Here is a 14,672-nt window from a genome sequence, read left to right as displayed (position 1 = left end):
TTGAGCGTGTGTCTGCAGCACGCTCTCCTCACTGAGTGCCAGGTTCCATCCCGGAGATAACGGGGGTCCCAGTGGTCGGACCCCCCCCCCCCCGGCGATAAGCTACTTATCCCCTATTCTGTGGATAGGGGATAAGTTGATTTTTGCCATAGTTCTCCTTAAATGACCACTGTCATTCAAAAACTTAGCTGTACATTATAAAAGATATTTAAAAAGATACTAGTGCAATGAGTATTGTAAAACATAAAAAACATAACATTACCCATAATACACACAGGTTTACATCGTGACTATTTAATACATCCAGTTCATCTACCATAAGAGACACATTGAATTTAAACAATTGTCAGTGCAAAACAAGTTCTTGTTAAACAGAATACTCAGATCCTTCATGTATACGACCATTACTCCTAAGCAGTCTTATACATGAAGATAAACACCAAGCTATTTCCTGACTCTCAAACATCCAAAAGCATAAATAGCAAAAATAACTAAGACACATTACATGCTAAATATTTTGAACAATCCTGTCACACCATGGCTGGTCTGAAGTATCTGGGCATAATAAAATGAAAAATAAAATTTCGCACTAGAACCCAAGTGCAACAATTAAACAAGAACATAGAGAATGAAAAAAAGGCAATTTAATAATTAAAATATTTCTTAAAGGGAACTTATCACATTAAAAATGCAGTGCAGTCTGCAGGCATCATGTTATAGAGCAGAAGGAAAGGAGATTAGGAGAGAAACGAGAGATAATCCAGATCAGATTTTTCTGTAATGGATCTTCAATTCCATTACATCCTGTATATGTTGGTCTGTTATTTAAAAAGGTATAAGCTCTTTTTTTGCCAAATAATTTAGTTGAAGGACAACATATTAGATGACAATACAGATATTAAATAGAAGCATATAATGTGATACCCCTACTAAAGGGGTTGTCTAGTTTAGAAAACCCACTTTTATATACTCTCTTCGGGTAGATGTTGCAAAACTACAACTCCCAGCATGAGTGTGTGCTGGTCCTGGCCATCTATGCTGCAGGGACTGTCCGGTAGGGACGGTTAGTTGTTCTGGGCTGTCCATCTTTACCGAGAGGACCTTTTCTCCGCTCCGGGCCGGCCCCGGACTATCGGCATTGCCTTGACGACGACGCACAGTGACGTTCATGCGAAGGGACATCACGGACGTCTGCTCAGCACGGACGTCCTGTGGGTCATCGTCAAGACAACGTCACTAGTCCGAGGCCGGCCCGGAGCGGAGAAAAGGGCCTCCCGGTGAAGATCTACAGCCCGGAACGACTAACCCTCCCCACCGGATGGTCCCTGCAGCATAGATGGCCCGGACCAGCTCACCCTTGCTTCCCACAGAGGGGGGGGGGGGGGGGGGTGAGTAGAAAACTAAAGGGGAGTCTGGATGATGACGAAGGCCACAGTTGTCTTCAACCTGGGGACCTCCAGATGTTTAAAAACTACAACTCCCAGCATGCCTGGACAGCCGATGGCTTAAGGGATTGACAGGCAGAGAGTTCACTCGAGTATAAGCCGAGGGGATCATTTTCAGGATGAAAAATCGTGCTGAAAAACTTGGCTTATATTCGAGTATATACGGTAGTGTATAATTATTAAACCTTTATAACAATTAGGCATGGTGAAAGGCGGACTAGCCCTTTAGGGACCTTTTTGTTTCGGAACTGTGTATAAAACCAACGAACTCAGACTCTTTATAGTGTGGTCAGTCATTACATTTACTTAAGTTATGTTAATACTGCATTTCCCAAAATTGAAAGAAAAATAAGGATCCAATAAGGATCTGGAAATTGGCACGTAGTTGTGACCTTCTCTTATTAGATATATCACTTTGCAGTAAACTGGTTTCAGGTTTTATAAATAAAGAGGTAGAAATTCACATTTTCCTGACTTTCCTTCCCTGTGACATTAGTAATCAGTTCATGTAATGCAAATCTGAATTCCATCCTAAGAACATAACTGGATAGAGAATAATGGGCCCTGTAGACCTGACATTTATAGCACATTATATTGTCTTCATCGAGAAGTTGTTTAGTATGGCCCCCTGCTGTATATTAAGCCACGTAGAGTTTCTTTTCATCCAATGACAGGGAACTCCACAATAGTGGAGAATGAAAAAAAAATTAAAAATTAAAAGTCAAAGATAAAATATACTGAAGTTCAAGAATCAAGTTCATCATTTGCCTCCTCATAAACCAGTGCACGGTTTGATGGGGAGTGACGGGAATACTTTAGTCGTAGATAGTCGCCCATTTCATCCAGTGCATCAAGAACCTGTAAAATGAAAATGGGAGTTATAAACAGGATCCTATAAAATGAAATGCATTTATAAATATTCAATTACATATGGCAAATCGGATCTGGAAATCATCTTAGACTAGGTCAACATGGACCATAAACCAACATGGACCAGACTTTTTTGTAGACAGTTGTTCCAGGCCATAGCTGCAGAAGATTACTTTAAGTTGCAGACAAGTAATAAATTGCTAGGAACTGTATGGGCAACCTCAGATATGACATAGGACGCGGAAAGGTATATACATTATTTATACCAGTTCATTCTAGCTGCAGCACATGGATCAATGCTATTGCCATTTTATTATTACTACCGTTTCAGTCGGTGTTGTTTACTTCTGATGATATTTACAGTGCATGGTCCACTGCATGTAGGGTAGGGCTAGCTCAACTGTGGTACAAGTAATCCATCACATCATTTACCAAAGAGATGGTTTCATTATAGAAATAGTCATTTATGGGAGTTATCCAACCTAATATAAAATAACGGCCGATCCACTGGATAGGCCACCAGTATTAGGAAGGTGGGGGTCCAGCTTGAAGGGGCTGCAGCCCCTTTATTACTTACTAGCACTTGTACATTCATTGCCATACTTTAAATAATAGCAGTACAAGGTACAACAGCTTTGTCCCATACAAGAGAATGGGGTAACGTTGCAGTACCTTGGACCTCTTCCAAACTGAAACAAGAAAAAAAGTAAACCAGTGATCTTCAAAACAGGACCCCGAATCTCCCTGCTGCGTGGAGCTTGTAAATCTCCAGTGCTCCCATAGAGAATGCAGTAAGAGATTTGGGGACCTGTTCTAGAGATTGCGGGGGAAGAGTGTTGGTGGCATATTATAGAAGTAATGATTTATTAATAGCATTGACTAAACAATCATTTGGAGTCCATTTATATTATACATACAATGTCCAGCATCTTCTTCGTGTGTGCTGCGGAAATGCAAAACCTTGCTCTGGCTTCTGTGATAGGAGTTGCCGGGAATCCAACGACGACAACACCAATTTTCTTCTCTAGCATATGCCGTGCAAATGCCCTGTGGATTTAGGAACAACAACAAAATATTCATTTACTTACAAAATGTTAGCTTAGTACAGGTAGGAATGTTTTTTTAATAGAATTCCCTCTAAAAAACAAACAAAAACAAAAAAGCCCAATATGATTGATGTAGCCAATATGTTCCCTGTATTGGCAAGTCCCTGTGTGTCAAATGGAGTTGAATATAAAATTAACCTCTCTACATCACAGATCATAATATATATTGAACATGGGGGGAAAATAACACATCCGCCAATGTGAAATGCTGAAAGTGAACCTTCCCATTAACCCTTTATTAATTCAGCACTGCTATATAGGAAGGCAAATTTACAGTGCTGACCCTTGCGGAAAACCTTCAATAGACAAAATCTTTATCCTAAAAATAGGAGTGGGGCAGTGGCACACTCCATTGTACATACCCTACTTTTCCTGGCATGTACAAGAGGACAGGAACCACAGGAGAATCTTTGTTGCCATATATAATGAATCCCAATTCGCTTAATCTATGTCTGAAGTATCTAGTCTTCTCGAGGAGTTGCTGGACTCTTTCTTGGCCTACAGCAGATGAAAAGACACGCAAAAAGTATTAACAGTGTTACAGTAAATCTCAATTTTCGCACAACATATGATCTGAATAAATTGGTCAATCACTTTTCTAAACCTTGTGGTTTAGTTACCATGTAATGCTTTATTATCTGTCCAAACAGAAAGCTAATATTATAGTTATCAAAAGGAAATGCATTGTGGGAGCTACGCTACAAAAGGTAAAAACTATTGCCTGCAATATCTGTGACGTGGAAATCCATTGCCTGCAGGGATCTGCCATTTGGAAATCCAACATGCTTAAAGGGGTACTCCGCTGCATACATATTATCCCTTATCCAAAGGATAGATGATAAGAAGTTAGATCGCGGGGGTTCCAGGCCAGCAGCGATCGCTGAGCCAGCAGCTGTGGCGTCCGGAACACAGAAGCCTGCAGGTTCCGCATTCGTGATGTCACGCCATGCCCCCTCCATTCATTATTATGGGAGGGGGTGTGGCGGCCTGCATCGCCAGTCATCGGGCATGGAGCAGAGTTAGCTTCATGACCCGAATGACAGGGGTGCCGGCCCGGAGATCTCAAGGGTCCCCAGTGGCGGGACTCCTGTGATTTAACATCTTGTCCCCTTATCCTTTGGATAGGGGATAAGATGTGTGTGGCGGAGTACCACTTCAATCCTTGTCTCCAGACATCTGACTGTGGTGGGCAGTCTGGGAGCCCAATACATAGAATCTCAGCTAGACCTGGGGGGACCATATAAAGAAGAAAAAGTAGACTACATACGGCAGAGCGGTATAGCAAGTAAATGTAGAACTAGCATATTTTTTCATAATGGCCAGGATAGTTAAAAGTTAGTTGAGCCCGGAATACCCCTTTAAAGTGTGACAAACTTTTGACATGTTGTCCAGAAATGTAAAAAATTAGATTGCTGCCATCGCGAGTTATAACCAGTCAGGCCACTCCTTCTAACCTTTTTCACTCTATAGACTTATGCAGTGAACACGATAGGTTTAAATGACAGCCAGGGTATGAGGGGCGCTCATGCACACTTCATGTGGCTACTCGAGATGGCGTCTGGTCTCAGGAGTGAAACCCAAAGCAATATAAGCTTTTAAATATGTCTGGACAAGATGTCAAAAGTTTATAAAAATGTCAGTAAGGCTTTAACCCATTGCCGCAAATAGACATATATATATATATATATATATATATATATATATATATATATATATATATATATATATATATATATATATATATATATATATATATATATACATCCATTTTCCCTGTGACTTCACGCAAATGAACTTCTATATATACGTCCATTTCCAATCACGGCACCGCGAGCGTGCGGGTGGTGATTGGCGGATGGGGATGGTGATTGCATATCGCCGGGCACCTGCCGCAGCTGTCAGGAACAGAGTGCAGCTCCGATCCTGAGAGTTAACCCCTTAAGTGCTGCAATCAATCTGACCGCAGCACTGATCACTGGTGACAGAGTGAGCTCCCCCTGTTCACCAATGGTGGCGTTGCGACACAATTGAGTGTCGCCATTGGTTGCTATGGCAGCAGGTGGTCAGATGATGACCTCCTGTCTGCCTGCTACGGAAGCCTGTGAAATCCAGCCAGAGGCTGGATTGCACATGCTGTACTGTGTGCAGCTGTCAGGTCATGTTGTGCTGCAGTACAAATGTATTGCAGCATAGTATAACCTGTAAAAGTAAAAAAATAATTATAAAAAGTTTGTCAAAAGTATGAAGTTAAAACAAAAAAAAAAAAACCCTTTCCAAATAAAAGAGCTGTAGTATCATAAAACAAAAACTCAAATCATATACATATTAGGTATAGCCACATCTGTAATGACGTGTACTATAAAGCTATAATGTAAATTGCTAATTTTAATACAAATAGCAGAATAAAAAAAGATCAAAAAGGTCGCATGTATTGCAAAAATTATACCATTAAAAAGTACAGCCTGTCCTGCAAAAAATAAGCCCTCACTCAGTGGTAACTTTTTTATTTTTCTATGCTATTGTCAGAACATGATAACACAAAAAAGGGAAAAAAGAATTTTGCTCAGAAAAATGAAAAAGAACATAAAAAGCTATAAAAAATTGGTATCGTCATAATTGTATCGACCCACAGAATAAATATAACATCACTTTTACCACACAGTGAACACCATAAATGAAAAAATGCCAGTTTTCCAGTTTTTCACAATATTTGTGAGTTTTTCATAAAAATATGCTTTGTGTCAACAAAAATGCACCACTTATATAAAAGTACAAAAAATGTCACAAAAAAACTCAATCGCTCCGTTCAGAAAAAGCATTCTAAAGTTATCACCATTTAAAGAGACATGTCAAATAAATAAAAAAATAAAAAAGCTTGGTCATTAAAGGACAACTGTAGTGGTACACTTTTATATATTACCGTGCCTCAAAAATAAACAAAACTAACTTTAACATACCTTCCTATGAGCCCCCGTTGGTCCGGCACAGGCCTCACGGTCCAGCAGTGCGAACCTCCTTCCACTTCCTGGGGACGGGGATGCCGCAGAGCCATCGGCGCATCACCGGCCGCAGCAATGTCCTGCCCCGGCCGGTCATAGGCTGAGCCCACTGTCATGTAATAAGCCGGCCAGAGCTCCTTACATGACAGTGGGCTCAGCCTATCACCGGCTGGGTTGGGACATCACTGCGGCCGGTGATATGCTGACGGCTCTGCGGCATCCCCGTCCCTAGGAAGTGGAAGGAGGTTCGCACTGCTGGACGGTGAGGCCTGTGCCAGCCCAACGGGGGCTCGTTTGAAGGTATGTTAAAGTTTATTTTGTTTATTTTTGAGGCCCGGGCACGGTAATATATAAAAGTGTTGCACTACAGTTGTCCTTTAAGGTAAAAAATGGCTCCGTCCTTAAGGGGTTAAGGCTGCATTCACATGCCCTTTCTCAATTGCAAATAAACAAATCGGTGTGAAATCTAAACTACAATGTATAACAATGCACAAATGATACAATGCAGATGAAATGGGTTTTACACAACACTCACCAGTCCCATCATGTGACAAGATACATTTCATTACTCTGATTATTTGCTCGGTCACCGGAGGAGACATTGATGCTGCATAAAGTGCACTATGTGAATGGCTTCTTAAGTAAGCCACAAGATCCTAAAAGATAAAGAAATGTTTATAGATTAACACACGTATAAAAGTTTTAAAAGGGTACTCCGGTGGTCAACGTGTTTTTCCATTTTTTACTTCCCCTATTTGTTTTGTTTCATTTCTATTCTTGCTGTTTAGCCTACTCCATTTCCATTCTTTGTTGTCTTTTTATCCCCCACTTTGTTTTCCTATCTTTGCTTCCATTTCCTGTTTCTTGCTGTGCTGCAAACTACAAATCCCAACATGCCACATGCCTTGCTGGTTTGGGGTAGCTCCTTTTTTTTGTTTGTTTGTTCCGCCCTTTACCCATCCTACTATTTTCCCGGGTCAGCCCCCTTATACACAGCATACTAATATAATCAGCCGTGGTTGGGATACACTGTCATACACACAAAAGGGACTACAACTCCCAGCATGTGTCATTCAGGAGTCTTCAGTCTGTGGTTTAACACCAACATGCTGCCTCTGTAGTCTCCTGGGGGTTGTATTTCACCACACCTATATAGGGCATACACCAGTGTTTCCCAACCAGGGGGCCTCCAGGTGTTGCAACACTACAACTCCCAGCATGCCCTGACAGCCTTTGGGCATGCTAGGAGTTGTAGTTTTGCAACAGCTGGAGGCACACTGGTTGGGAAACACTGGTGTAACAAGATGTGTATGCTGAATAGGCTAGAACAGTGTTTCCCAACCAGTGTGCCTCCAGCTGTTGCAAATCTACAACTCCCAGCATGCCCAAAGTCTGTCAGGGCATGCTGGGAGTTGTAGTTTTGCAACAGCTGGAGGCACACTGGTTTGTAAACACTAGCATACACACACACACACACCAGGGACTACAACTCCCAGCATGTGTCATTCAGGAGTCCCCCCTCCCCCTTCACATATAGGGGGAGATTTATCAAAACCTGTGCAGAAGAAAACTTGCCCAGTTGCCCATAGCAACCAGCTTGCTGCTTTCATTTTTATGAAGGCCTGTGAAAAATGAAGGAAGCAATCTGATTGGTTGCTATGGGGAACTGGGCAAGTTTTCCTCTGCACAGGTTTTGATAAATCTCCCCCATAGAGATCATTCCCAGTATGAGATTTCTTCCCCTGCAGTCCATACATCCCCAGCCCATGCACCTTCTCATCCTCCCCTTCAGATAACACTTCTCTGTGAGGTCCTTCTCCTGTGCAGACCTGCATCCTTAGAATACAGAGCAGGGGGGAGGGGAGGGGAGGGGAGGAGCTGTGTACTCAGCTGGATGAAATGAGGGGGCGTGGCTTATTCCTCTCATGCAAACAGAAAGAAAAAAAGCTGGTCCACAACAGACTCAGAACTGTGGACAACAGTAAAAGAAAACCCTCTGAACTACAGACCTTCCTGCCCAACAAACAGGTAAGAAAAACACACACATGCTGCCAAAACATATAACACATGTATATTGCAAAAAAACTAAACTTACAAAGAAGATGCCATATAGTCAAAAAAATTAACCACCGGAGTACCCCTTTAATTTCATGCTCCAATTTCAGACTTGCCAACAATTGTGAAAACCTGGATTTATGCAAATCCCATCCAAGGTGACCATTTCTGGGGCATTTCTGGCCATATTAGAGATTTCCCTGGGGTGTTTCTAGGGGGTGGAATTTAAATGTCCTAATTTGGCAATTTAAATATTGGTAAGAATGAAATTTAAGGTTGTGAGTTAATCAAAATTTAACTCTTGAACAAAGGTGTATCTAACATGGAGGCAGCTCATGTGTCTGCTATGGGCTTTTTTTATAGTGAGGGAGGGGGGCATTGTATTCTTTTAGTAGACTCCTTTTAAGTGTAATGGGTGAGATTAGTTTTTGCTCTGTTTGGTGTATTATACAGTGCACTGTTGCCTTGCAGCGCTGGGGTCCTGGGTTCAAATCCCACCAAGGACAGTATCTGCCAAGAATTTGTATGTTCTCTCAGTGTTTGCATATGTTTCCTCTGGGTACTCCGGTTTCCTCCCACATTTCAAAAACATACTGATAGGTTTAGATTGTGAGCCCCAATGGGGACAGGGACCAGTTTGAGTGTACAGCGCTGCAGAACCTGTGTGTGCTATATAAATAAAAGAGATATTATTAACTTTCGAGGTTTGGATTCCTGTTAACCATACATTGTAATGTAAACTTAATCTTAGTATGGCTTACATTTTCCTTATGGCAAAAAAGCTTACCCTTTTTCCAGCAATATATCCTCCCATGGCTCCAAAGCTTTTGGTAAACGTTCCCATCATCACATCAACGTCTGAAGGGTTGACTCCAAAATATTCCACCACACCTCGTCCTGTAGGCCCCACAGCTCCAATACTATGTGCTTCATCCAGGTACAGGTATGCTTTGTACTTCTTCTTTAATGCTACTATTTCTGGAAGACGGACGATGGACCCTTCCATGCTGGAAAATGCAAGAGAGAGAGAGAGAGCGGTCTAACCTATTGTGTTTTGGATAATTCCTCTTAATGTTTGTAATAAATAAGGCTTATTAAGTGAGGAATGATCAGTATGTGATAGAAATTTAAGATATTAGGGAATCAATTGTTGATAAACATTACAGATCTTAAAATCTCTTGCTTGCACCAGAAAATGAGGTTGCACCAGGGCTCAAGTCCTGGAGGAACGCATGGGAACAGAGTTCCTGCACTTTTTCCACAGCAGTAACACTGTTTCGATTAGCAGAAGTCCTCATCGGCTTGTGGAAGCACACGAGCTGTGCGAAACAGTGCTGTCCCAATACCTCTGCTCTTAATATCCTGCCCAGCGAAGTTGTACAGATGGACAGATACCAACAATAAAGTTCTCTGAATGGTGAGTGCTGGCTACTATTGATTTCTTACTTCTATTTAAATGAATAATGCCATCTGTGTAGAGTACAATTAGAGGTGTGCAAAGTTAGTGATTCGATTTGTCACGAACCTCACGGCTCGGCAGTTGATGACTTTTCCTGCATAAATTAATTCAGCTTTCAGGTGCTCCGGTGGGCTGGAAACGGTGGATACAGTCCTAGAAGTACCCAGGAGCACCTGAAAGATGAACTAATTTATGCAGGCTAAAGTCAGCAACTACCGAGCCAAGACGTTTGTGACAAATCGAATCACTGTAACTTCGCTCATCTCTAGGTACAACATATGTACACAAGGGGGGGGACGGGGGGATGGGATTTGGGGGGACAGTATCGCCCAACTGTCACTTTATTACATTTCAAAGAGGAATAACAAAGGAATGGCAGAGTGCTAAGTTATTTCATAAGGTATACGATGATTTACTATAACAGATATGTCAGCAAAGTCGACAGGTCTGCTTTAAATACGATTTATTGGCTCAGCGACAGGGAATGGTTATTACTAACATAGTAAAATAGTTTATAGGGTTGAAAAAAAGACCAGAGTCCATCAAGTTCAACCTATAACCCTAATGAGTCCCTACTGAGTTGATCCAGAGGAAGGCAAAAAACCCTCATATTAGGGAGGTAAAAATCAGTCAGAATAAATCCCTGGATCAACCCTCTGTCCCTATAATTTACTGGAATATTGGGAATCTTTGAAATGACCTTTTGCCTTTAGTATTCAGATCTTCCTTAAAAGTAGGATTTGCTTCTATCTTAATAGGAAAATTGTATTTTTTTATTTTTTTTTATTTATTTTTTAGCATTTTATGTATCTTCTCATACATAGTTTGAAAGAGAAGAGTAATAGTATGATGTAGTAAGTATGGCCATAAAGCTGGACGTAATTGGGGATTGAAGACTGAATTCCATTAGACTTGGCCAAACGTTCAAGTTACTTCTGTGTGAAAAGGAGAAGGATTTACTATCAAACTCATGTCCCCATCATAGTGGAAAACAATACAAAGAAGAAGAAAACAACAACAACAACAACAACAACAACAACAACAACAACAACAACAACAAAAAAAACACAACCACACACAATCTCAGTTTTTTGCCATTAGATGCCAGGTCAGGTTTGCCAGCTAAGTTTCTGACTACATTCATAAATGAATCCTATAGATAGTGAAGAGAAAGATCTTGGTGCTTTATATGTATAGGGATGTGACCAAAAAGAGGAAATTATTATGAGCAAATTGTTTTTTTCTGTCCATTTTTGTGTGACACAATAGGGAAGTTCAGCATCAGTGGATAGTGATACATTCTTTAAGTTTTTCAAACAATGGGAATTGAATGGATCTATAAACTTAGCCTGTGCGTTAAATCTGTACCAGACCCATTATCTACCATGTGCCATTTTGGATACTGGTTTCTTCTTATGTGACAGAAGGGTCTTTGGTCCTCCTCCTGCACCAGAGGCCAGGTGCAACTGCTGCCTCCGCACCCCCTCTAGTCATGCTCTTGTTAAAGAAGTATTCTTGCTATATACATCTTATCCCATAGTGATGGCACACCACGTCCCCTCCATTCATGTCTATGGGAGGGGGGGCGTGACTGCCAGAGTGCCGGGGGCAGCACAGAGATCGCGGGGGTCCCCAGTGGAGAGACCCCTGCAATCATACATCTTCTAGCTGTTGGGTTCATACCTATAAATTCCCTCTACAAGAATAAGGATTTTCTTCCAGGCTCTATGAGTGCGTGGCTGACCATTGATCACAGCATCTCGCAATAATTTCTCCAGGTTCTGCATGTCTAAAAGGGAAAAAAAAAAAAAAGAAGGTTAAATAGAAACTTGAGTTGCATCACAAACTTTTTCTGTATGCGAAAGCAGCCTAAGCAGAGAAGTCCTACATTGACTATAGAGGAATTGTCATCTTATTTTCATTTCATTATAGAACTTCCGCACAGAAGATATTAAAGTGAATATGACAAAACAACAGAAGCAGCAGAACAAAAATGAATAGTCTGATTTAAAGCTAACATCATAGAAGCATATAGTCAAAACATATATGTAACTTTATAAACTTCAAATAAAGAATTATGTGACCAAGAGATATTAGATCCCTATAAAGAAAAGATAACAGTAATACACCCAAACAATGGAACTGGACAAAGCTCTTCTTCAGAAGGTCATTGATTTTATTAATGCCTTTAAGTGGACACCTCACATGAATTCAATAATTTCAACTTTTTGAATGTCTCAGAATATTTACCCTCTGCCCAAAAGGTGTGTGTATCTCTGTTGCTGAAGGCCTAGGTAACTGTATTTTCTACATTGCAAATTTGTCTTTTAATATTTTTCTGTCATTACTTCCCCAGCGTTCAGAGTATGAAGGGCTAACAACTGCACATGCACTGCATTTTCTTGTCAGAATCTAGTTACATGTAGGACACCTAGCTTTTGAATGCAAAAGCCAGTCCTAACTCCATCCCCAGCCTGGGAATAGAGGTAGATCTTGAGTTTACTCTAGTTAGTCTAGTTCTGGCTTTGGTCAGGAGAACATGCGAGTTGCCTACCTCCTGTCACATTTCTCTTACTGAGAAGGCTGCCATAGTGAGCCTGGGTATAGTTCATTTCAGGCATACTTTCTTTCTACAGATAGGCCACATTAGTTTTGGTCTTGAAGACTAGTCTTCATTTTAAAAACAAGCCTGTGCCTAGACCAAAAGTCTTAATGTAAGGCTATTTCCAATCTTCAGCATTTTCTTCAAGGGTTTTCAAGGTTAAGTTGTACCTTCTAAGGACCTTCTCGTCTTCAGACTGGATCTTTGCCTTCGCAAACCTGTTAGGTCAGGGGGAACGTCACCTGGCTATACTTCTCCAAGTGCTGTGTCCCAGCTTGCCACAAAAGTAAGTGAAGTTTTACAGTCTCTTTCTCACCACGGTCACCTCACTGTAAGAACCTGGTTTGGTTAGGTCCAGTAATTAGAACATTAAGCTAGCACATCAGAGAGTTGTCTTCATCTCCATAAGACATATTAATGTGTGTGTGCCAAAGCACCAAAAGGCAGGTTTCTGCTGAAAGCATAGTCTGTGAAAGCTGCCTTAACTTACATGGAAAGTATCTAGATTCTGCTTCTCCTTAGTTTAAAAAGTAATATCCTAAAGTTGTACTGTATCAAGATACTTTCAAGTATATGTACTGTACTGGATTGCATCAGGAGTCAAGTAAAGTTTAAAGTTGCTTCACAAAAAATTCCTGGGCTTTGTGCAAGAGAACAGCTTCATTTTTAAGAGATGTGGGGACAAAGAAGGGACCTTTGGGTATAAGACTACATGACATTAGATTCCGATTACTACCCTCATGTTAACTCCCATTATTGTCTCCAGTGCTCACCACACATTTTGTGAAATTAACCCTTTAGAGTGCTGACAAGGTCATTTTAGTGCTCCTACTACTGTTTTTGAGCCTCTTAGTGTCCCCTCTATGGTGCACAGCTGTTTCTCATTCTCTCCATTTCAGGGGATAGGACCACCGCTGAGTTGTTTGCCAGCAATATTCACACCTGGACTTCCTTTCCTGTAAGTATCTGGCCAGGACTGCGCTGTGCAATTACATAGTACTGTAGAGAGTGCACTGGACTAAACAGACACTGTGCACTGGGCTGAACAGGCACTGTGCTTGAGGAGGATTTTAGTTTTCAGGCATACCGAGGACCCTCTGGAGAAGGCAGATAGGCTCATAAATTGCAGATACACAGACGCACTCTCCCTTTCTCCAAAGATAACAAAAGTTAAGCCCTGCCCCCATTTACTTTGTTATCTACAGACATGTTACTAGAGATGGACTGAGCCTAACAACAGGCAGTGAACAGAAGATTTCAGGGAAGTAAAAAACACAGAGGCCAAAAAACTTTAGAGCTTATTTTGAAGTAACCAGTAATTTTTGGTAAAATTAAATTTACACACACACACACATATTATTATATATTATAATATATATATATATTTTTTTTTTTTTTTTTTTTTTTAGGAATTTCATAGGCCACTACACTGGGTGACATTGTTTGAAATGACAGCGACTCTTTATGGGTGTATTCACATGTCACTTTTAAATATCAGTTGATATTTTGTTTAACTGCAAAAATAAACAAAATACTAGGTTTTGTGAATTTGCAACAATAATTTGGGAGGTAATAGAAGTGTTCTTATAAATTGCAGGTTGTAGCATTAGAAAGAGGGATGAGCGAATCGAATCTGACGAATCCGAATGAGATTCTGGTGTATACTGCCACTATTGTGCACAAATACTTTAAGCGTACTGTAGCGCATTTTTCTCCCCTCATAAATGCATACCACATGTGTACATCTAAGTTACTATTTTGTTGCTGTTAAAGTCTCAAGGGCCTAGATACTGTGAAAGGCTAGGCAAAAGTACTCACCGGCTGGTGTTGTATACAAATACTTTTTTAAGCGTACTGTAGCGTATTGTACTCCTCTCATATACGCACTATATGTCAGGCAGAGAAGTGCCAGGACATGCACAGAGGAGGGGCAGAGGCCTAAATTCATCAGGCAGAGGTCACAGCAGACTAGGGGCGAGTGGCAGCAGGAGTCGCAGTGAGAGGCCTGAGCCCCCGGTATCAGTAAGCGATCATGTCTCGACCAGCAACCCATCTGCAGTCATCGATTGGTTAACACGGTCATCCACTTCATCACAAGTGACATCTGACACCCCCAGTCAACAGTTCGTGGGTTCC

The 14,672-nt window shown here is 41.1% G+C and overlaps 1 protein-coding gene across 4 annotated transcripts in view; it reads right to left on the bottom strand.

The window, feature by feature from the left end:
* Window positions 1-1,355: 1,355 nt before the first annotated feature.
* Window positions 1,356-14,672, bottom strand: part of LOC130360833 (serine palmitoyltransferase 3-like) — a 196,032-nt gene continuing 182,715 nt past the window's right edge. For all 4 annotated transcript variants that reach the window (XM_056563392.1, XM_056563391.1, XM_056563390.1 and 1 more), the window contains 6 exons: window positions 11,618-11,723; window positions 9,263-9,482; window positions 6,956-7,076; window positions 3,784-3,919; window positions 3,233-3,362; window positions 1,356-2,303 (listed from right to left, as the gene is read on the bottom strand). In XM_056563392.1, coding sequence (XP_056419367.1) covers window positions 2,190-2,303; window positions 3,233-3,362; window positions 3,784-3,919; window positions 6,956-7,076; window positions 9,263-9,482; window positions 11,618-11,723 — 827 coding nt within the window. In that variant the 3' untranslated portion in view covers window positions 1,356-2,189. The remainder of the gene's footprint in view (window positions 2,304-3,232; window positions 3,363-3,783; window positions 3,920-6,955; window positions 7,077-9,262; window positions 9,483-11,617; window positions 11,724-14,672) is intronic.

The sequence above is a fragment of the Hyla sarda genome, chromosome 3, assembly GCF_029499605.1.
Source record: "Hyla sarda isolate aHylSar1 chromosome 3, aHylSar1.hap1, whole genome shotgun sequence".
Lineage (NCBI taxonomy): Eukaryota > Metazoa > Chordata > Amphibia > Anura > Hylidae > Hyla > Hyla sarda.
This window is presented reverse-complemented; position numbering and strand designations above follow the sequence as displayed.